General features: G+C 46.8%; 1 protein-coding gene across 1 annotated transcript in view; it reads left to right on the top strand.

The window, feature by feature from the left end:
• Positions 1–25,000, top strand: part of LOC106591548 (voltage-dependent T-type calcium channel subunit alpha-1H) — a 125,718-nt gene that overhangs the window by 46,032 nt on the left and 54,686 nt on the right. Inside the window, exons 11-21 of the mRNA XM_082976101.1 lie at positions 1–171; positions 350–535; positions 2,220–2,339; positions 4,579–4,732; positions 5,195–5,291; positions 5,519–5,760; positions 12,252–12,352; positions 12,736–12,859; positions 14,215–14,283; positions 14,898–15,082; positions 19,845–19,971. The exon at positions 1–171 is cut by the window's left edge and continues 47 nt beyond it. Coding sequence (XP_082832227.1) covers positions 1–171; positions 350–535; positions 2,220–2,339; positions 4,579–4,732; positions 5,195–5,291; positions 5,519–5,760; positions 12,252–12,352; positions 12,736–12,859; positions 14,215–14,283; positions 14,898–15,082; positions 19,845–19,971 — 1,576 coding nt within the window. The remainder of the gene's footprint in view (positions 172–349; positions 536–2,219; positions 2,340–4,578; positions 4,733–5,194; positions 5,292–5,518; positions 5,761–12,251; positions 12,353–12,735; positions 12,860–14,214; positions 14,284–14,897; positions 15,083–19,844; positions 19,972–25,000) is intronic.

Raw genomic sequence — 25,000 nt, forward strand, 5'->3', positions numbered from 1 at the left:
CTGTCTCCTCTCTGTCCAGCCGGTGGAGTTGACTGACATCTTGGAGATCAGTAACATCGTGTTCACCTGCATGTTCCTCCTGGAGATGGTGTTCAAGCTGCTGGCCTTCGGCCTCTTCGGCTACATCAAGAACCCCTACAACATCTTCGACGGCATCATCGTCATCATCAGGTGGGTGAGGAAGATCTCTCCTGCAGTGTGTGTGTGTGTGTGTGTGTGTGTGTGTGTGTGTGTGTGTGTGTGTGTGTGTGTGTGTGTGTGTGTGTGTGTGTGTGTGTGTGTGTGTGTGCGCGCGTGTGTGTGTGTGTGTGTGTGTGTGTGTGTTATAGTAAAGCGTCGTGTGTTCCAGTGTCTGGGAGATCATTGGACAGGCGGACGGCGGTCTGTCCGTCCTGCGGACGTTCCGTCTGCTTCGTGTCCTGAAGCTCGTCAGGTTCCTTCCTGCCCTACGCAGACAGCTGGTGGTTCTGATGAAGACTATGGACAACGTGGCCACCTTCTGCACACTACTGATGCTCTTCATCTTCACCTTCAGGTAACACACACACACACAGACACACACACACACACACACACACACACACACACTGTTACGTACGCATCTTGGAGGAGGGAACGCAATGCCCCGCTACATCTCAACGCCCGTGGCGTGAAAAAAATATATGTGATCGTAGGTGATGGGGGGGGGAAAGACGGCAGAGAGACAGAGAAAAATACAGTTTACAGGGAATGTATTATTCCTAAACACGGGAATTTTGGGGGGGGAAATGGGACTGGATGGAACCAAAACAAAGAAAGTAAAAATTAGTCTCCTTTCCTACCTATATCTGCCTTCCCACTACTTCCCTAACCTGTAGCACCGCCTGGTGCGCTAACCAACATACAGGGGGTGGTCCTCCCAGGTCTTACCTAGCTAGCACCGCCTGGCGCGCTAACCAACACACAGGGGGTGGTCCTCCCAGGTCTTACCTAACCTGTAGCACCGCCTGGCGCGCTAACCAACATACAGGAGGTGGTCCGCCCAGGTCTTACCTAGCTAGCACCACCTGGCGCGCTAACCAACATACAGGGGGTGGTCCGCCCAGGTCTTACCTAGCTAGCACCACCTGGCGCACTAACCAACATACAGGGGATGGTCCGCCCAGGTCTTACCTAGCTAGCACCACCTGGCGCGCTAACCAACATACAGGGGGTGGTCCACCCAGGTCTTACCTAGCTAGCACCACCTGGCGCGCTAACCAACATACAGGGGATGGTCCGCCCAGGTCTTACCTAGCTAGCACCACCTGGCGCGCTAACCAACGTACAGGAGGTGGTCCGCCCAGGTCTTACCTAGCTAGCACCACCTGGCGCGCTAACCAACATACAGGGGGTGGTCCGCCCAGGTCTTACCTAACCTGTAGCACCGCCTGGCGCACTAACCAACATACAGGGGGTGGTCCGCCCAGGTCTTACCTAACCTGTAGCACCGCCTGGCGCGCTAACCAACATACAGGGGGTGGTCCGCCCAGGTCTTACCTAACCTGTAGCACCGCCTGGCGCACTAACCAACATACAGGGGGTGGTCCGCCCAGGTCTTACCTAACCTGTAGCACCGCCTGGCGCGCTAACCAACATACAGGGGGTGGTCCGCCCAGGTCTTACCTAACCTGTAGCACTGCCTGGCGCGCTAACCAACAAACAGGGGGTGGTCCTCCCAGGTCTTACCTAGCTAGCACCACCTGGCGCGCTAACCAACATACAGGAGGTGGTCCGCCCAGGTCTTACCTAGCTAGCACCACCTGGCGCGCTAACCAACATAAAGGGGATGGTCCGCCCAGGTCTTACCTAACCTGTAGCACCGCCTGGCGCGCTAACCAACATACAGGGGATGTAAAAACACACAGGTGGGTAAAACAGAGACGTAGAGAGACATGATGATAATTACAGAGACAAGTATCACACACACACACACACACACACACACACACACACACACACACACACACACACACACGTAACCTGGTGATGTATCTATAAAGCCTGATCATTAGGTCATATTTAAATGCTTAGTGTGTGTGTGTGTGTGTGTGTGTGTGTGTGCGTGTGCGTGCGTGTGCGTGTGCGTGTGCGTGTGCGTGTGTGTGTGTGTGTGTGTCTGTGTCTGTGTCTGTGTCTGTGTCTGTGTCTGTGTGTGTGTGTGTGTGTGTGTGTGTGTGTGTGTGTGTGTGTGTGTGCAGTATCCTCGGCATGCACCTGTTTGGGTGTAAATTCAACCTGCAGATGGAGAATGGAGACACCATCCCAGACCGCAAGAACTTTGACTCCTTACTCTGGGCCATCGTTACTGTGTTCCAGGTCAGACGTGGCTGTGTCTCTGTGTCCCTGTCTCTGTGTGTCCCTGTGTCTGTGTGTCCCTGTCTCTGTGTCAGTGTGTCCCTGTCTCTGTGTGTCCCTGTGTCTGTGTCTGTGTCTCTGTGTCCCTGTCTCTGTGTGTCCCTGTGTCTGTGTGTCCCTGTCTCTGTGTGTCCCTGTGTCTGTGTCTGTGTGTCCCTGTGTCTGTGTCAGTGTGTCCCTGTCTCTGTGTGTCCCTGTGTCTGTGTCTCTGTGTCCCTGTCTCTGTGTGTCCCTGTGTCTGTGTGGTCCCTGTCTCTGTGTGTCCCTGTGTCTGTGTCTGTGTGTCCCTGTCTCTGTGTGTCCCTGTCTCTGTGTGTCTCTGTGGCTGTGTTTGTGTCTGTGTGTCCCTGTCTCTGTGTGTCCCTGTCTCTGTGTCTGTGTCTCTGTGTCCCTGTCTCTGTGTGTCCCTGTGTCTGTGTGTCCCTGTCTCTGTGTGTCCCTGTGTCTGTGTCTGTGTGTCCCTGTCTCTGTGTGTCCCTGTCTCTGTGTGTCTCTGTGTTTGTGTTTGTCTCTGTGTGTCCCTGTCTCTGTGTGTCTCTGAGTTTGTGTTTTGTCTCTGTGTCCCTGTCTCTGTGTGTCCCTGTGTCTGTGTGTCCCTGTCTCTGTGTGTCCCTGTCTCTGTGTGTCTCTGTGGCTGTGTTTGTGTCTGTGTGTCCCTGTGTCTCTGTGTCTGTGTGTCCCTGTGTCTGTGTGTCTCTGTGGCTGTGTTTGTGTCTGTGTGTCCCTGTGGTCTCTGTGTCTGTGTCCCTGTGTCTGAGTGTGTGTGTCCCTGTGTCTGTGTGTCTGTGTCCCTGTGTGTGTGTGTCTCTGTGTCTGTGTCTCTGTGTCTGAGGCTGTGTCCTCGTGTGTGTTGAACAGCAGTTAGGTCCCGTATCCACAAAGTATCTCAGCCTAGGAATGCTGATCTGGGATCTGATTCATTATGATCTGATTCATTATGATCTGATTTCATTATGATGGCTAGTATCTGATTCATTCTAATCTGGGATCTGATTCATTATGATCTGGGATCTGATTCATTATGATCTGGTATCTGTCCGTATAATCTGATTCATTATGATCTGGCATCTGTCCGTATAATCTGATTCATTATGATCTGGTATCTGATTCATTATGATCTAGTATCTGATTCATTCTGATCTGGGATCTGTCCATATAATCTGATTCATTCTGATCTAGGATCTGATTCATTATGATCTGATTCATTCTGATCTGATTCATTATGATCTAGGATCTGATTCATTATGATCTGATTCATTCTGATCTGATTCATTATGATCTAGGATCTGTTCATATAATCTGATTCATTCTGATCTAAGTCATCTGATTCATTCTGCTCTAGTATCTGTCAGTATAATCTGATTCATTATGATCTAGTATCTGATTCATTATGATCTGATTCATTATGATCTAGTATCTGATTCATTCTAATCTGGGATCTGATTCATTATGATCTGGGATCTGATTCATTATGATTGTACTGTCCGTATAATCTGATTCATTATGATCTAGTATCTGATTCATTATGATCTAGTATCTGATTCCATTATGATCTAGTATCTGATTCATTCTGATCTGGGATCTGTCCATATAATCTATTCATTATGATCTAGGATCTGATTCATTCTGATCTGATTCATTCTGATCTGATTCATTATGATCTAGGATCTGTTCATATAATCTGATTCATTCTGATCTAGTATCTGATTCATTCTGATCTAGTATCTGATTCATTCTGCTCTAGTATCTGTCAGTATAATCTGATTCATTATGATCTAGTATCTGATTCATTATGATCTGATTACATTCTGATCTAGTATCTGTCCGTATAATCTGATTCATTTTGATCTAGTATCTGATTCATTCTGATCTGAAAGGTCAAACTGATTCTAGAGGCTTTGTGGATTCCCCTGGTCGGTTCATAGGTCAAAAACTGAAAGCCCTGCCAATACCCCCAACCTCCCTCTCTCTCTCTCGTGTCCCTTTCGTGTCTCTCATCTCTCTCACTCTCCTCTCTCTCTCATCCCTCCTCTCTCTCATCCCTCCTCCCTCTCTCTCTCCTCCCTCTCTCTCTCTCTCTCATCCCTCACTCCCTCCCTATCCTCCCTCTCTCTCTCTCTCTCTGCTCTCCTCCCTCCTCTCATCCCTCTCTCTCTCTCTCTCCTCCATCCCTCCTCTCCTCTCCCTCCTCTCTCTCGATACTCTGACTCAGGAGGACTGGAATGTGGTCCTGTATAACGGCATGGCCTCCACCTCTCCTCTCGCTGCTCTCTGCTTTGTAGCTCTGATGACGTTTGGTAACTACGTCCTCTTCAGCCTGCTGGTGGCCATCTTGGTGGAGGGCTTCCAGGCGGAGGTAAGAGTTTGACAAGGTTCTACAGGGTTCTACGGGGGTTCTCCGGGGTTCATGGGATTCTACAGGGTTCTATGGGGTTCTACGGAGTCCGACCAGTTTCAACAGAGTCCAACATGGTTCTACAGTGTTCAAATGGGTTCTAGAGGGTTCTAGAGGGTTTCGCGGAGTTCATCTGTGTTGTAGAGGGTTCTACGGGGTTCTATCAGGTTTATAGGGTTCTTACAAGGTTCTAGAGGGTTCTACTGGGTTCTATCGGGTTTATAGGGTTCTTACAAGGTTCTAGAGGGTTCTACGGGGTTCTGATCGGGTTTATAGGGTTCTTACAAGGTTCTAGAGGGTTCTAGAGTGTTCTAACTCTCCAGTGACCCCCTGTTTTGTTATCTAACATCCGATAAAGGAGGGTGTTTTGTACAGGGCTTTCAGACCGCGATTCTCTTTCTCTACTGTCTTTCTGTCTGTCAGGGGGATGCCAACCGGGCGGACTCTGACGACGACAAGAGGTCTGATGACGATGGGGAGGAAGAGGAGAAGAAGAAGGCTGGAGAGCTGAAAGACACAGGTGGGGAAAACAGAGACGTAGAGAGACATGATGAGGAGGGAGGAGGGAGGGAGGAAGAGGAGAAGGTAGTAGAGCTGAAAGACAGGTGGGGGAAAGCAGAGAGGTAGAGAGTCATGATGATGAGGATGATGGGGAAGAGGAGAAGGTTGGAGAGCTGAAAGACACAGGTGGGGACGAGAACATAGAGAGATGTGATGATGATGATGATGGTGTTGCTCTTCCGTCAGAGCTGAAGATGTATTCTCTGATGATGACGGCCAACGGTCACGCGGAACGCGACACTCTGGCCCCTCCCATAACGATCACGCGCACGGCGGCGGACGCCCAGGAGCTCATTGGGCCCCGAGTCCGTCCCGGGAGACGGGCTGGTGTACGGAGATGTGTGTTCAGGGATGGATGCGGGGGTTCTCGTCGCCGCGGCAGCACTGCTGCTTCCGTAGACACCTCAGCCTACGACCAGCGCTCTCTGGTGAGTCACCTTTAACCTCTGACCTCTGATGTCCTTTTGTGTTTTTTTATTTTTTTTTTATCTCTCAGTCTGACCAATAAGGTTCTATATGGCATCAAGTGTTCTGGTCTTAATGATGAGAACATTTCTGACTTAACCTCTCTGGGCTAGGTGGGACGTTTGCGTCCACCCTACTCAACAGCCAGTGGAATCGCGTGGCGCGAAATACAAATACCTCAAAATCCTATAACTTCAATTTCTCAAACATATGACTATTTTACAGCCATTTTAAAGACAAGACTCTCGTTAATCTAACCACACTGTCCGATTTCAAAAAGGCTTTACAGCGAAAGCAAAACATTCGATTATGTCAGCAGAGTACCCAGCCAGAAATAATCACACACCCATTTTTCAAAGCCAGCATATAATGTCACCAAAACCCAGAACCACAGCTAAATGCAGCACTCACCTTTGATGATCTTCATCAGATGACAACTCCTAGGACATTATGTTATACAATACATGCATGTTTTGTTCAATCAAGTTCATATTTATATCAAAAACCAGCTTTTTACATTAGCATGTGACGTTCAGAACTACCATACCCACCGCAAACTTCCGGTGAATTTACTACATTACTCATAATATACGTTCACAAAATACCTAACAATTATTTTAAGAATTATAGATACAGAACTCCTTTATGCAGTCGCGGTGTCAGATTTTAAAATAGCTTTTCGGCGTAAGCACATTTTGCAATATTCTGAGTAGATAGCTCGGCCATCACAGGCTAGCTAATTTGACACCCACCAAGTTTGGGGCTCACTAAACTCAGAATTACTATTAGAAAAATTGGATTACCTTTGCTGTTCTTCGTCAGAATGCACTCCCAGGACTTCTACTTCAACAAGAAATGTTGTTTTGGTTCCAAATAATCCCTATAGTTATATCCAAATACCTACGTTTTGTTCGTGTGTTCAGGTCACTATCCGAAGGGTAACGCGGAGCGCATTTCCGAGGGTAATTCAGTCTGATAGAGTTTAGACAGACGAAAAAACAAGCTGCAACAACCAGCTCTCCCCAGGGGCACCGAATCAGAGAGGGTTGTTATGGGACGTGGGTGTGTGTAGTGAGTGTGTGTGTGTTTGTGTGTAGTGTGAAGGATTAGTCCTGTAGCACACAGGGTCCCAGAACAGCAAGGTGTTTTAGGCAGTGCGTTCTCTCGCTCTCTCTCTCTCTCTCTCTCTCGCTCTCTCTCTCTGTCTCTCTCTCTGCTCTCTCTCTCTCTCTCTCTCTCTCTCTCTCTCTCTCTCTCTCCCTCTGTCTCTCTCTCCCTCTGTCTCTCTCTCTCTGTCTCTCTCTCTCTCTGTCTCTCTGTCTCTCTCTCTCTCTGTCTCTCTCTCTGTCTCTCTCTCTCTCTCTCTCTCTCTCTCTCTCTCTCTCTCTCTCTCCCTCTGTCTCTCTCTCCCTCTGTCTCTCTCTCTCTCTCTCTCTCTCTCTCTCTCTCTCTCTCTCTCTCTCTGTCTCTGTCTCTGTCTCTCTCTCTGTCGCTCTCTCTCTCTCTCTCTCTCTCTCTCTCTCTCTCTCTCTCTCTCTCTCTGATGGCTCAGATCCACAGTGAGAGTTTAATTAGGACTGCATCCCTAGTCTCATTACAATCCCCACGGTAATGAAGCCATCTCAGAGAGGCTGCTCTCTCTCTCTGATAGAGGAGAGATACAGTAGTTTAGACTGAGGTTACAGAGGCTGCTCTCTCTCCCTGATAGAGGAGAGATACAGTAGTTTAGACTGAGGTTACAGAGGCTGCTCTCTCTCTGATAGAGGAGAGATACAGTAGTTTAGACTGAGGTTACAGAGGCTGCTCTCTCTCTCTGATAGAGGAGAGATACAGTAGTTTAGACTGAGGTTACAGAGAGGCTGCTCTCTCTCCCTGATAGAGGAGAGATACAGTAGTTTAGACTGAGGTTACAGAGGCTGCTCTCTCTCTCTGATAGAGGAGAGATACAGTAGTTTAGACTGAGGTTACAGAGTTACGTAAACAGTTTAAAAATATATATATATATATATATATATATATTCCCCAGGGAAAGGTTTGGAAACAAAAGTTTAAAAAAATTAATAAAAAAAACACACTATTAACAAACAGAAACAGCATATCCTCCATATAATTCATATCATAAGACTTTTAGTATTATAAAGGTCTTTCTACTAGTACACAATATAGCTGGGTCTCCCTGTCCGGGGCCCCTAGGGGTCCACCACAATATAGCTGGGTCTCCCTGTCCGGGGCCCCTAGGGGTCCACCACAATATAGCTGGGTCACCCTGTCCGTGGCCCCTAGGGGTCCACCACAATGCAGCTGGGTCTCCCTGTCCGGGCCCCTAGGGGTCCACCACAATATAGCTGGGTCACCCTGTCCGGGCCCCTAGGGGTCCACCACCCTGCAGCTGGGTCTCCCTGTCCAGGCCCCTAGGGGTCCCACCACAATATAGCTGGGTCACCCTGTCCGGGCCCCTAGGGGTCCACCACAATATAGCTGGGTCTCCCTGTCCGGGCCCCTAGGGGTCCACCACAATATAGCTGGGTCACCCTGTCCGGGCCCTAGGGGTCCACCACAATATAGCTGGGTCACCCTGTCCAGGCCCCTAGGGGTCCACCACAATATAGCTGGGTCACCCTGTCCGGGCCCTAGGGGTCCACCACAATATAGCTGGGTCACCCTGTCCAGGCCCCTATGAGTCCACCACAATATAGCTGGGTCACCCTGTCCGGGCCCCAGGGGTCCACCACAATATAGCTGGGTCACCCTGTCCGGGCCCCTAAGGGTCCACCACAATATAGCTGGGTCTCCCTGTCCGGGCCCCTAGGGGTCCACCACCCTGCAGCTGGGTCACCCTGTCCGGGCCCTAGGGGTCCACCACAATATAGCTGGGTCACCCTGTCCGGGCCCCTAGGGGTCCACCACAATATAGCTGGGTCACCCTGTCCGGGCCCCAGGGGTCCACCACAATATAGCTGGGTCACCCTGTCCGGGCCACTAGGGGTCCACCACCCTGCAGCTGGGTCTCCCTGTCCAGGCCCCTAGGGGTCCACCACAATATAGCTGGGTCACCCTGTCCGGGCCCTATGGGTCCACCACAATATAGCTGGGTCACCCTGTCCGGGCCCCTAGGGGGTCCACCACCCTGCAGCTGGGTCACCCTGTCCGGGGCCCTAGGGGTCCACCACCCTGCAGCTGGGTCACCCTGTCCTGGGCCCTATTGGGCCCCTAGGGGTCCACCACCCTGCAGCTGGGTCTCCCTGTCCGGGCCCTGGGGGTCCACCACAATATAGCTGGGTCACCCTGTCCGGGCCCCTAGGGGTCCACCACCCTGCAGCTGGGTCACCCTGTCCGGGCCCCTAGGGGTCCACCACCCTGCAGGCTGGGTCACCCTGTCCGGGCCCTAGGGGTCCACCACAATATAGCTGGGTCACCCTGTCCGGGCCCTATGGGTCCACCACAATATAGCTGGATCACCCTGTCCGGGCCCCTAGGGGTCCACCACCCTGCAGCTGGGTCACCCTGTCCGGGCCCCTAGGGGTCCACCACCCTGCAGCTGGGTCACCCTGTCCGGGCCCTAGGGGTCCACCACCCTGCAGCTGGGTCACCCTGTCCGGGCCCTATGGGTCCACCACAATATAGCTGGGTCACCCTGTCCGGGCCCTATGGGTCCACCACCCTGCAGCTGGGTCACCCTGTCCGGGCCCCTAGGGGTCCACCACCCTGCAGCTGGGGATCATCAACTATAGATCGGTATTTCCCCTGACGTGATCATGTTTTCAACACAGACTCGTTTTTTTTTGTCGTACAGTATTCCATATAAGGCATCCAGAAACCTTATGAAAGTTACCCTTTGTCTTGTAATAAATTAAATCTAGCGATACACTTAACTTGACATTTCTGCCATCCATGTGACATTGTAGGAGGATAACAAACTTTCTAATTAATGGCAATAAATGTCTTAGATACTTGGTTATATAGTTTATTCTCATAACAATCTCCTGAGATCAACATTTACAAGCAAACCAAAAAACAGGAAGAAGGGGAGAATCTGTAGACATACTGAGATGACATAATATACTTCTTTACCAGCTAAGCAGGGTTGGTCCTGGTCAGTCCCTGGATGGGAGACCAGATGCTGCTGGAAGTGGTGTTGGAGGGCCAGTAAAAATATCCCAATGCCCCAGGGCAGTGATTGGGGACATTGCCCTGTGTAGGGTTCTGTCTTTCAGATGGGACGTTAAACGGGTGTCCTGACTCTCTGAGGTCATTAAAGATCCCATGGTACTTATTGTAAGAGTAGGGGGTGTCCTGGCTAAAATTCCCAATCTGGCCCTCATACCATCATGGCCACCTAATCATCCCCAGCTTCCAATTGGCTCATTCATCCCCCTCCTCTCCCCTGTAACTGCTCCCCAGGTCGTTGCTGTAAATGAGAATGTGTTCTCAGTCAACTTATCTGGTAAAATAACGGAAAAATAGAAAAAACAACACCATAACATATGCAAATATGTCTCCCCCTTTGTTGTTGTTGTGTTTTACACCTCCGTCAGAGGAATTACCTGTCTGAGTGTTATTCAGTTACACTGGTATAGATGGTCTTAACCTGCAGTCATTTATGTGTCTGAGATGATATTGAACATGACTGGTCATTCTAACACGTCTGTATCCCCTTCACCGTTATCAATAACGTCTGTATCCCCTTCACCGTTATCAATAACGTCTGTATCCCCTTCACCGTTATCAATAACGTCTGTATCCCCTTCACCGTTATCAATAACGTCTGTATCCCATTCACCGTTATCAATAGCTTCTACCAAGATGAGGCATGACAAAGAATTCCCTTGGTGTACATTTATACATTATATTATCCAATAATAAGGGGTGGCAGGGTAGCCTAGTGGTTAGAGCGCTCGGCCAGTAACCCGAAAGGTTGCTGGATTGAATCCCCGAGCTGACAAGGTACAACTCTGTCGTTCTGCCCCCTGATCAAGGAAGTTAACCCACTGTTCCCCAGTAGGCCGTCATTGTAAATAAGAATTTGTTCTTAAACTGACTTACCTAGTTAAAATAAAAAATATAATAGAATCAATAGTTTAATAATTGAAATGACCATTATTGCCAGATTAACTCAAGATGAAACTTTTGTATCATTTTCACTGATATTGTTAATATACTGCAAAATTCAGCTGAGCTCCGTAGACTGGACTTCCCTGGCTGTCTTGTCCCTGCTGGGACACCTGCCACCATTTGATCCTGCTGGGACATGATGAGCATAGTACCCAGGTACACAGTACATGACAGTGAAGCCTGTAGAGCTGTTTATTTACTGTGTCAATGTGTAAAGTAGGGAATTCGATTAGGGAAACGGACAAATCAATAACCTTACTTTGCAATACCGACTCTAATAAAAACTCATAAAATCAAAAACAAAAGTCTGAGTTGTCGGTCTTCAATAGTTTGGCTGCTGGTTTAATAATTTGAGGCTAAAAAAATAATACCTACTTTTGGCCAGCTCTCTCTCTCTCTTTTTAACAGTACACCGACTGGCGAAAGCTAGCTAAGTTAATTGAAACTGGACAACAACAAAAAAAAAGGCTACAAAACATTTCTATACAAACCAGATGTTAGATAGTAGTAATAATAGCCACCTCATAGCGCTATCTGACGTATAGCTACAGGCTAGAGTTGAACTGATTGTGGTAGCTACTAGCTAGCTAATTTTATTCACCTCAGTCAAGGAGGGACGAAACATTAGCTAACGTTACATGTCAGTTAGACTACTAGCCTAGCACCGGGAGTATATACACTAGTTTTCTTTTCCCAAGATAAAACAGCTGTTTACTTTCCCAGCTACTTCAGTTAACTGAAAGAGTAGCCAGTTTCTGTTCTGCTTGCTTTTCTTTTTCTTTTTTTTTCTTTTCTTTTTACAACTCGGAGAAAGAGTGCATCACATACACACTGACAAGCAACTGACTCCGTTCAACTCTCCCGTGTTGATCCAGCCAGCCTTTCAGAAGCTTTGCCTTTCACACAGCCTGTCCGCCTCAGCTCTGTGGTGTCCACACGGTCCTAAACTCAACCGGCTGAAACTATCCAAACCCCCCCCCCCCCCTCCTCTCCTCATCCCCGGTGAAAAGCTGTGCCCCTGGTGAGCAGTTTGGGTTGATGTAACAGTGTTGGTTGTAAGCAGTTTGGACTGAGTTAGTTGCTGACTGTGTGTTTTTCCTCTGTCCCGTTCTTCATTACCCTGCTCACTGAGTACTTTGTGATGGCGGGTTTCCCAGAGTGCATTAGTCTTCCAGTCTGACAGGACAAGCGAGAGTTGTTGTTCCCTGCTGCTAGAGAATGAATGTTCTGCGCCGTCATGGAAACACACATCCAAAACTTTAGAGACTGAAGATGTAGAGGATGGAGCAAGGAGTGTGTGGTGTTGTGGACTGGGTGTAATGCTGACCTCTGTGCTCTGTAGAACCTGTGGTTCCGGGTCAGGAGAACGCTGGAGAGCCACAAGCCACGCTGGTGTAGAGAACATAAAGACTGGAACCTTTACCTGTTCTCCCCTCAGAACTCGTGAGTCTCACATGCACACACAGCACGCACGCACGCACGCACGCACACACGCACGCACACACGCACGCACACACGCACGCACGCACGCACCCACACACACACACATTCTTGTTGTCTCACCTTCTCATAGATACTGTATCTCCCCCTCTCTCAACCCCATCCCTTCTCCCTCCCCCCTCCCCCCTCCCTCCCTCCCTCCCTCACCCCATCCCCTCCCCTCTCTCCCCTCCCCCCTCTCTCCCCCCCCCCTCTCCCCTCCCTCCCCCCTCCCCACTCTCTCCCCCCCTTTCCTCCCTCCCCCCTCTTTCCCCTCCCTCACCCCTTCCTCTCCCCTCTCTCCCCCCTCCCCTCCCCCCTCTCTCCCCCATCCCTCCCTCCTCTAGGTTCCGTGTGTGGGCTAAGGGGATGATCTCTCATAAGATGTTTGATCACGTGGTCCTGATCTTCATCTTCCTCAACTGCATCACCATCGCTCTGGAGAGACCCGGCATACAGCCGCACAGCACCGTAAGACACTAGGGCTGTGACTGGTGTTATATCCTATTGTACTATATACCAGTATTGATGCATCGAACCCTATTTTTACTTTACCTTCTAGAACCCTATTTTTTACTTTACCTTCTAGAACACTATTTTTACTTTACCTTCTAGAACCCTATTTTTACTTTACCTTCTAGAACCCTATTTTTTACTTTACCTTCTAGAACCCTATTTTTACTTTACCTTCTAGAACACTATTTTTTACTTTACCTTCTAGAACCCTACTTTTACTTTACCTTCTAGAACCCTATTTTTACTTTACCTTCTAGAACCCTATTTTTTACTTTACCTTCTAGAACACTATTTTTACTTTACCTTCTAGAACCCTATTTTTACTTTACCTTCTAGAACCCTATTTTTACTTTACCTTCTAGAACCCTATTTTTTACTTTACCTTCTAGAACCCTACTTTTACTTTACCTTCTAGAAACCTATTTTTACTTTACCTTCTAGAACCCTATTTTTACTTTACCTTCTAGAACCCTATTTTTACTTTACCTTCTAGAACCCTATTTTTTACTTTACCTTCTAGAACACAATTTTTACTTTACCTTCTAGAACCCTATTTTTTACTTTACCTTCTAGAACCCTATTTTTTACTTTATCTTCTAGAACCCTATTTTTTACTTTACCTTCTAGAACCCTATTTTTTACTTTACCTTCTAGGACCCTATTTTTACTTTACCTTCTAGGACCCTATTTTTACTTTACCTTCTAGAACCCTATTTTTTACTTTACCTTCTAGGACCCTATTTTTACTTTACCTTCTAGGACCCTATTTTTACTTTACCTTCTAGAACCCTATTTTTTACTTTACCTTCTAGAACCCTATTTTTACTGAACCTTCTAGAACCCTATTTCAATGTTTGGTTTTGTTAAATGTGATCAGCAACTCTGGCGCGTGTAATGTCCATTTTTATAGTTTACTCTGTTTTCTACTTGAGTCGTCTTCCTCCCTCTCCTCCTGCTACATGCCCCTCCCACACCAAGCCCTGGGTTTCGAAAATCTCTGCTGTAATATACTGTCTCTCCTACTCTTCCTCTCTTCAGGAGCGAGTGTTTCTGACTGTCTCCTACTAGAAACTCTCTGCTGTAATATACTGTCTCTCCTCCTCTCCTCCTCTCCCTCCAGGAGCGAGTGTTTCTGACTGTCTCCAACTAGAAACTCTCTGACTAGAAACTCTCTGCTGTAATATACTGTCTCTCCTCCTCTCCCTCCTCTCCTCTCCCTCTCTTCAGGAGCGAGTGTTTCTGACTGTCTCCAACTAGAAACTCTCTGCTGTAATATACTGTCTCTCCTCCTCTCCTCTTCCTCTCTTCAGGAGCGAGTGTTTCTGACTGTCTCCAACTACGTGTTCACTGTCATCTTCCTGGCTGAGATGACTGTCAAGGTAATACTATCGTCTGTTTCAGTCTCATGCTGTCTGTTTCAGTCTCATGCTGTCTGTTTCAGTCTCATGCTGTCTGTTTCAGTCTCATGCTGTCTGTTTCAGTCTCATGCTGTCTGTTTTAGTCTCATGCTGTCTGTTTCAGTCTCATGCTGTCTGTTTCAGTCTCATGCTGTCTGTTTCAGTCTCATGCTGTCTGTTTTAGTCTCATGCTGTCTGTTTTAGTCTCATGCTGTCTGTTTCAGTCTGTGTGTCTGTTTCAGTCTCATGCTGTCTGTTTCAGTCTCATGCTGTCTGTTTCAGTCTCATGCTGTCTGTTTCAGTCTCATGCTGTCTGTTTCAGTCTCATGCTGTCTGTTTCAGTCTCATGCTGTCTGTTTTAGTCTCATGCTGTCTGTTTCAGTCTCATGCTGTCTGTTTCAGTCTCATGCTGTCTGTTTTAGTCTCATGCTGTCTGTTTCAGTCTCATGCTGTCTGTTTCAGTCTCATGCTGTCTGTTTCAGTCTCATGCTGTCTGTTTCAGTCTCATGCTGTCTGTTTCAGGCTGTTGTCTGTTTCAGTCTGCTGTCTGTTTCAGTCTGCTCTCTGTTATTGTTTTCGTAATGTTGTGTCTGTAGATCGTAGCGTTGGGGTTCTGCTGGGGTAAACAGAGCTACCTGAAGAGCAGCTGGAATGTTCTGGATGGGATCCTGGTGTTTGTCTCTATGGTGGACATCCTGGTGTCTCTGGCCTTGACCGGAGGGAACCGCATCCTGGGAATCCTCAGAGTACTACGACTGCTACGCACACTACGACCTCTCAGGTAGGACCACACTATGACCACACTACGACCACACTATGACCGCACTACAACCACACTACGACCACACTATGACCGCACTACGACCGCACTACGACCACACTATGACCGCACTACGACCGCACTATGACCACACTACGACCACACTACGACCTCTCAGGTAGGACCGCAATACGACTGCACTACGACCTCACTACGACCGCACTACAACCACACTACGACCACACTACGACCTCTCAGGTAGGACCGCACTACGACCGCACTACGACCGCACTACGACCACACTACAACCACACTACAGCCCACTATAATTGAGAATTTCAATAAGCATTTTTCTATGGCTGGCCATGCTTTCCACCTAACTACCCCTACTGCATTCAACAGCACTGCACCCCCCACAGCTACTCGCCCAAGCCTCCCCCATTTCTCCTTCTCCCAAATCCATTCAGCTGATATTCTGGAAGAGCTGCAAAATCTGGACCCCTACAAATCAGCTGGGCTTGACAATCTGGACCCTTTCTTTCTAAAATTATCTGCCGAAATTATTGCAACCCCTATTACTAGCCTGTTCAACCTCTCTTTCGTGTCGTCTGAGATTCCCATAGATTGGAAAGCAGCTGCTGTCATCCCCCTCTTCAAAGGAGGTGACACTCTTGACCCAAATTGCTACAGACCTATATCCATCCTACCCTGCCTTTCTAAGGTCTTTGAAAGCCAAGTCAACAAACAGATTACCGACCATTACGAATCCCACCGCACCCTCTCCGCTATGCAATCTGGTTTCAGAGCTGGTCATGGGTGCACCTCAGCCACGCTCAAGGTCCTAAACGACATCGTAACCGCCATCGATAAGAAACAATACTGTGCTGCCGTATTCATTGACCTGGCCAAAGCTTTTGACTCTGTTAACCTGTTATGGCTAGGGGGCAGTATTTTCACAGCCGGACAAAAAACGTAGCCGATTTAATCTGATTATTACTCCTGCCCAGAAACTAGAATATGCATATAATTATTAGCTTTGGATAGAAAACACTCCAAAGTTTCTAAAACTGTTTGAATGGTTCTGTGAGTATAACAGAACTCATTTGGCAGGCCAAAACCTGAGAAGATTCCATGCAGGAAGTGGCCTGTCTGACAATTTCTTGCCCTTCTTGATTATCTCTATCCATTACAGAGGATCTCTGCTGTTACGTGACACTTCCTACGGCTCCCATGGGCTCTCAGAAGGCGGCAAAAAGCTGAATCGTGGCTTTGCAGGCTCTGGTTGAAAAAAAGTAGCGCGTTTGGGTAGTGGCTGGTTACAGTACTGTGAGACTCAGGCTCGTGCCCGCGTCGACCGAAAGCTTTGTTTTCTTTCGTCTGTTTACCTAAACGCAGATTCCCGGTCGGAATATTATCGCTTTTTTACGAGAAAAATGGCATAAAAATTGATTTTAAACAGCGGTTGACATGCTTCGAAGTACGGTAATGGAATATTTAGAAATCTTTTGTCACGAATTGCGCCATGCTCGTGACCCTTATTTACACTTCGGATAGTGTCTTGAACGCACGAACAAAACGCCGCTATTTGGATATAACGATGGATTATTTTGGACCAAACCAACATTTGTTATTGAAGTAGCAGTCCTGGGAGTGCATTCTGACGAAGACAACAAAGGTAATCAAACTTTTGTAATAGTAAATCGGAGTTTGGTCAGGGCTAAACTTGGTCGGTGTCTAAATGGCTAGCCGTGATGGCTGGGCTATCTACTGAGAATATTGCAAAATGTGCTTTCACCGAAAAGCTATTTTAAAATCGGACATATCGAGTGCATAGAGGAGTTCTGTATCTATAATTCTTAAAATAATTGTTATGCTTTTTGTGAACGTTTATGGTGAGTAATTTAGTAAATTCACTGGATGTTTGCGGGGGGTATGCTAGTTCTGAACGTCACATGCTAATGTAAAAAAGCAGTTTTTTGATATAAATATGATCTTGATTGAACAAAACATGCATGCATTGTATAACATAATGTCCTAGGGTTGTCATCTGATGAAGATCATCAAAGGTTAGTGCTGCATTTAGCTGTGGTTTTGTTTTTTGTGACATTATATGCTAGCTTGAAAAATGGGTGTCTGATTATTTCTGGCTGGGTACTCTGCTGACATAATCTAATGTTTTGCTTTCACTGTAAAGCCTTTTTGAAATCGGACAGTGTGGTTAGATTAACGAGAGTCTTGTCTTTAAAATGCTGTAAAATAGTCATATGTTTGAAAAATTGAAGTTTTCGGATTTTAGAGGAGTTTGTATTTCGCGCCACGCCTATCATTGGATATTGGAGCAGGTGTTCCGCTAGCGGAACGTCTAGATGTAAGAGGTTAATCACCACATCCTCATCGGCAGACTCAGTAGCCTTGGTTTCTCAAACGATTGCATCGCCTGGTTCACCAACTACTTCTCTGATAGAGTTCAGTTTGTCAAATCGGAGGGCCTGCTGTCCGGACCTCTGGCAGTCTCTATGGGGGTACCACAGGGTTCAATTCTTGGGCCAACTCTTTTCTCTGTATACATCAATGATGTCGCTCTTGCTGCTGGTGAATCTCTGATCCACCTCTACGCAGACGACACCATTCTGTATACTTCTGGCCCTTCTTTGGACACTGTTAACAACCCTCCAGACGAGCTTCAATGCCATACAACTCTCCTTCCGTGGTCTCCAACTGCTCCTAAATACAAGTAAAACTAAATGCATGCTCTTCAACCGATCGCTGCCTGCACCTGCCCGCCTGTCCAGCATCACTTCTCTGGACGGTTCTGACTTAGAATTTGTGGACAACTACAAATACCTAGGTGTCTGGTTAGACTGTAAACTCTCCTTCCAGACTCACATCAATTATCTCCAATCCAAAGTTAAATCTAGAATTGGCTTCCTATTTCGCAACAAAGCATCCTTCACTCATGCTGCCAAACATACCCTCGTAAAACTGACCATCCTACCGATCCACGACTTCGGCGATGTCATTTACAAAATAGCCTCCAATACCCTACTCAACAAGCTGGATGCAGTCTATCACAGTGCCATACGTTTTGTCACCAAAGCCCCATATACTACCCACCACTGCGACCTGTACGCTCTCGTTGGCTGGCCCTCGCTTCATACTTGTCGCCAAACCCACTGGCTCCAGGTCATCTACAAGACCCTGCTAGGTAAAGTCCCCCCTTATCTCCGCTCACTGGTCACCATAGCAGCACCCACCTGTAGCACGCGCTCCAGCAGGTATATCTCTCTGGTCACCCCTAAAGCCAACTCCTCCTTTGGTCGTCTCTCCTTCCAGTTCTCTGCTGCCAATAACTGGAACAAACTACAAAAATCTCTGAAACTGGAAACACTTATCTCCCTCACTAGCTTTAAGCACCAGCTGTCAGAGCAGCTCCCAGATCACTGCACCTGTACATAGCCCATCTATAATTTAGCCCAAACTACTACCTCTTCCCCTACTGTATTTATTTATTTTATTTATTATTTTGCTCCTTTGCACCATATTATTTATATTTTAACTTTGAACTTTCTTCAAATTATAAATCTACCATTCCAGTGTTTTACTTGCTATACTTTATTTACTTTGCCACCATGGCCTTTTTGCCTTTACCTCCCTTATCTCACCTCATTTTCTCACATTGTATATAGACTTATTGTTCTACTGTGTTATTGACTGTATGTTTGTTTTACTCCATGTGTAACTCTGTGTCGAACTGCTTTGCTTTATTCTTGGCCAGGTCGCAGTTGTAAATGAGAACTTGTTCTCAACTAGCCTACCTGGTTAAATAAAGGTGAAATAAAATAAATAAAAAATAAATAAAATACTACGACCTCTCAGGTAGGACCGCACTACGACCACACTACGACCGCACTACGACCGCACTACGACCACACTACGACCACACTATGACCTCTCAGGTAGGACCGCACTACGACCGCACTACGACCGCACTACGACCGCACTACGACCTCTCAGGTAGGACCGCACTACGACCGCACTACGACCTCACTACGACCGCAATACGACCACACTACGACCGTACTACGACCGCACTACGACCTCTCAGGTAGGACCGCACTACGACCGCACTACGACCGCACTACGACCGCACTACGACCTCACTACGACCTCACTACGACCTCACTACGACCTCACTACGACCTCTCAGGTAGGACCACACTACAACCACACTACGACCTCACTACGACCGCACTACGACCACACTACGACCGCACTACGACCTCACTACGACCGCACTACGACCTCACTACGACCTCTCAGGTAGGACCACACTACAACCACACTACAACCACACTACGACCTCACTACGACCGCACTACGACCTCACTACGACCTCTCAGGTAGGACCACACTACAACCACACTACAACCAGACTACGACCTCTCAGGTAGGACCACACTACGACCTCTCAGGTAGGGGGGTGGGTCTCTGTGTGTGTTGCAGGGTGATCAGTCGAGCCCCAGGGCTGAAGCTGGTCGTAGAGACTCTGATCACCTCTCTGTGTGTGTTGCAGGGTGATCAGTCGAGCCCCAGGGCTGAAGCTGGTCGTAGAGACTCTGATCACCTCTCTGTGTGTGTTGCAGGGTGATCAGTCGAGCCCCAGGGCTGAAGCTGGTCGTAGAGACTCTGATCACCTCTCTGTGTGTGTTGCAGGGTGATCAGTCGAGCCCCAGGGCTGAAGCTGGCCGTAGAGACTCTGATCACCTCTCTGTGTGTGTTGCAGGGTGATCAGTCGAGCCCCAGGGCTGAAGCTGGTCGTAGAGACTCTGATCACGTCTCTGAGACCCATCGGAAATATCGTCCTCATCTGCTGCGCTTTCTTCACCGTGTTTGGAATACTGGGAGTACAGGTACACACACACACACACACACACACACACACACACACACACACACACACACACACACACACACACACACACACACACACACACACACCAAGCAGACACCTCGACGGCCCCTGAAAGAACTTCATTTGACTCTATGTAAACTGGAAACCACATATCCTGAGGCTGCATTTATTGTAGCTGGGGATTTTAACAAGGCTAATCTGAAAACAAGGCTCCCTAAATTTTAGCAGCATATCAAAATGCGCGACCAGGGCTGGCAGCATTCTGAATCATTGCTACTCTAACTTCCGCGATGCATACAACGCCCTTCCTCACCCTCCTGTCGGCAAATCTGACCACGACTCCATTTTGTTGCTCCCAGCCTATAGACAGAAACTAAAACAGGAAATGCCCCTCGCTCGGGTCTGTTCAACGCTGGTCCGACCAATCTGATTCCACGCTTCAAGATTGCTTCGATCACGCGGACTGGGATATGTTCCGTATAGCATCGGACAATAACATTGATGTATACACTGATTCTGTGAGCTTTTAATCAGGGCAAGGCGACCCGGAAACATGACCGAATACAAACAGTTTAACTATTCCCTCCGCAAGGCAATCAAACAAGCTAAGCGTCAGTATAGAGACAAAGTAGAGTCGCAATTCTACGGCTCAGACATGAGACGTATGTGGCAGACGTCTTGCTCCCAGACAAACTAAACAACTTCTTTGCTCGCTTTGAGGACAATACAGTGCCACTGACACGGCCCGCTACCAAAACCTGCGGTCTCTCCTTCACTGTAGCCAACGTGAGTAAAACATTTAAACGTGTTAACCCTCGCAAGGCTGCTGGCCCAGACGGCATCCCCAGCCACGTCCTCAGAGCATGTGCATACCAGCTGGCTGGTGTGTTTACGGACATAATCAATCGCTCCCTATCCCAGTCTGCTGTTCCCACATGCTTCAAGAGGGCCACCATTGTTCCTGTTCCCAAGAATGCTAAGGTAACTGAGCTAAATGACTATCGCCCTGTAGCATTCACTTCCGTCATCATGAAGTGCTTTGAGAGAGTTAAGGATCATATCACCTCCACCTTACCTGACACACTAGACCCACTCCAATTTGCTTACCGCCCCAATAGGTCCACAGACGACGCAATCGCCATCACACGGCACACTGCCCTAATTCCATCTGGACAAGAGGACTACCTATGTAAGAATGCTTTTCATCGATTACAGCTCAGCATTTAACACCATAGTGCCCTACAAACTCGTCATTAAGCTCGAGACTCTGGGTCTCGACCCCGCCCTGTGCAACTGGGTCCTGGACTTTCTGACGGGCCGCTCCCCAGGTGGTGAAGGTAGGAAACAACATCTCCACCTCGCTGATCCTCAACACTGGGGCCCCACAAGGGTGTGTTCTCAGCCCCCTCCTGTACTCCATGTTCACCCATGATTGCGTGGCCATGCACGCCTCCAACTCAATCATCAAGTTTGCAGACGACACTACAGTGGTTGGCTTGATTACCAACGATGACGAGACGGGCTACAGGGAGGAGGTGAGGGCCCTCGGAGTGTGGTGTCAGGAAAATAACCTCTCACTCAACGTCAACAAAACAAAGGAGATGATCGTGAACTTCAGGAAACAGCAGAGGGAGCAGCCCCCTATCCACATCGACGGGATCGCAGTGGAGAAGGTGGAAAGTTTTAAGTTCCTCGGCGTACACATCACAAACAAACTGAAATGGTTCCACCAACACAGACAGTGTGGTGAAGAAGAACCTCAGGAGGCTGAAGAAATTTGGCTTGTCACCTAAAACCCTCACAAACTTTTACAGATGCACAATTGAGAGCGTCCTGTCGGGCTGTATCACCGCCTGGTACGGCAGCTGCTCCGCCCACAACCGCAAGGCTCTCCAGAAGGTGGTGAGGTCTGCACAAAGCATCACCGGGGGCAGACTGGCTGCCCCCCAGGATACCTACAGCACCCAATTTCACAGGAAGACCAAAAATATCATCAAGGACAACAACCACCCGAGCCACTACCTGTTCACCCCACTATCATCCAGAAGGCGAGGTCAGTACAGGTGCATCAAAGCTGGAACCGAGAGACTGAAAAACAGCTTCTATCTCCAGGCCATCAGACTGGTAAACAGCTTCTATCTCCAGACCATCAGACTGATAAACAGCTTCTATCTCCAGGCCATCAGACTGATAAACAGCTTCTATCTCCAGGCCATCAGACTGTTAAACAGCTTCTATCTCCAGGCCATCAGACTGGTAAACAGCTTCTATCTCCAGGCCATCAGACTGTTAAACAGCTTCTATCTCCAGACCATCAGACTGATAAACAGCTTCTATCTCCAGGCCATCAGACTGTTAAACAGCTTCTATCTCAAGGCCGTCAGACTGTTAAACAGCCATCACTAACATTGAGTGGCTGCTGCCAACATACTGACTCAAATCTCTAGCCACTTTAATAATTAAAAATTGGATGTAATAAATGTATCACTAGTCACTTTAAACAATTCCATTTTAAATAATGTTTACATACCTTACATTACTCATCTCATATGTATATACTGTACTCTATACCATCTACTGCATCTTGCCATCTTGATATAATTAAATGTATCACTAGCCACTTTAAAACTAGCCACTTTATATAATGTTTACATACCCTACATTACTCATCTCATATGTAAATACTGTACTCTATACCATCTACTGCATCTTGCCTATGCCGTTCGGCCATCACTCATCCATATATTTATATGGACATATTCTTATTCATTCCTTTACACTGTGTGTGTATAAGGTAGTTGTTGTGAAATTGTTTGGTTATATTACTTGTTAGATATTACTGCACGGTCGGAACTAGAAGCACAAGCATTTCGCTACACTCACATTAACACCTGCTAAACATGTGACTGTGACCAATAAAAAATGTATTTTATTTTATTTGACACAAACATACACATGCACACAGACACGCACACAGGTCACACACACACACACACAAACATACAGTACCAGTCAAAAGTTTGGACACACCTACTCATTCAAGGGTTTTTCTTTATTTTTACTATTTTCTACGTTGTAGAATAACAGTGAAGGCATCAAAACTATGAAATAACACATATGGAATCATGTAGTAACCAAAAAAGTGTTAAACAAATCAAAATATATTTCATATTTGAGATTCCTCAAAGTAGCCACCCTTTGCCTTGATGACAGCTTTGCACAGTCTTGGCATTCTCTCAACCAGCTTCACCTGGAATGCTTTTCCAACAGACCCCACATCCACTATCATTACCAGTGACCCCCCCATCCACTATCATTACCAGTGTCCCCCCATCCACTATCATTACCAGTGACCCCCCCCCCATCCACTAGCATTACCAGTGACCCCACATCCACTGGCATTACCAGTGACCCCCATCCACTAGCATTACCAGTGACCCCCCATCCACTATCATTACCAGTGACCCCCCATCCACTAGCATTACCAGTGACCCCCCATCCACTATCATTACCAGTGACCCCCCATCCACTAGCATTACCAGTGACCCCCCATCCACTATCATTACCAGTGACCCCACATCGCTGTCTTATTCATGTTACCTAGTGACCGCCCCATCCAGCTATTCATTACCAGCCTTATTAATGACCGCCACCGATGCCAGCCTTATTCATGTTACCAATGACACAGCCCTATCCACTATCATTACCAGTGACACAGCCTTATTCATCGTTATTAATGACACAGCCTTATTCATGTTATTTATGACACAGCCTTATTCATGTTATTAATGACACAGCCTTATTCATGTTATTAATTACACAGCCTTATTCATGTTATTAATGACACAGCCTTATTCATGTTATTAATGACATAGCCTTATTCATGTTATTAATTACACAGCCTTATTCATGTTATTAATGACACAGCCTTATTCATGTTATTAATGACACAGCCTTATTCATGTTATTAATTACACAGCCTTATTCATGTTATTTATGACATAGCCTTATTCATGTTATTAATTACACAGCCTTATTCATGTTATTAATGACACAGCCTTATTCATGTTATTTATGACATAGCCTTATTCATGTTATTAATTACACAGCCTTATTCATGTTATTAATTACACAGCCTTATTCATGTTATTTATGACATAGCCTTATTCATGTTATTAATTACACAGCCTTATTCATGTTATTAATGACACAGCCTTATTCATGTTATTTATGACATAGCCTTATTCATGTTATTAATTACACAGCCTTATTCATGTTATTAATGACACAGCCTTATTCATGTTATTTATGACATAGCCTTATTCATGTTATTAATTACACAGCCTTATTCATGTTATTAATGACACAGCCTTATTCATGTTATTTATGACATAGCCTTATTCATGTTATTAATTACACAGCCTTATTCATGTTATTATATTCATGTTATTAATGACACAGCCTTATTCATGTTATTAATGACACAGCCTTATTCATGTTATATATGACACAGCCTTATTCATGTTATTAATGACACAGCCTTATTCATGTTATATATGACACAGCCTTATTCATGTTATTAATGACACAGCCTTATTCATGTTATTAATGACACAGCCTTATTCATGTGTCACGGTTGTCGTAGGAAGGAGCGGACCAAAGTGCAGCGTGTTTGTGTGTCGTTCCACATTTTATTTACACTGTGAAACTACGCGATACATAAACAATAAACTGAACGAACAAAAACAACAAACCGTGACGAAGAGTTAACATACACTGACTCAGAAACAATCTCCCACAAACCCAGGTGGGAAAAAAACACCTACTTAAGTATGATCTCCAATTAGAGACAACGAGGACCAGCTGCCTCTAATTGGAGATCATCCCAAACAAAAACCCAACATAGAAATACAGAAACTAGAACATAACAACATAGAAAATCTAAACTACAAAAGAAAAACCTGTCACGCCCTGACCTACTCTACCATAGAAAATAACAGCTTTCTATGGTCAGGACGTGACACCAT

This window comes from Salmo salar, chromosome 06 (assembly GCF_965601325.2).
Source record: "Salmo salar chromosome 06, fSalSal1, whole genome shotgun sequence".
NCBI lineage: Eukaryota > Metazoa > Chordata > Actinopteri > Salmoniformes > Salmonidae > Salmo > Salmo salar.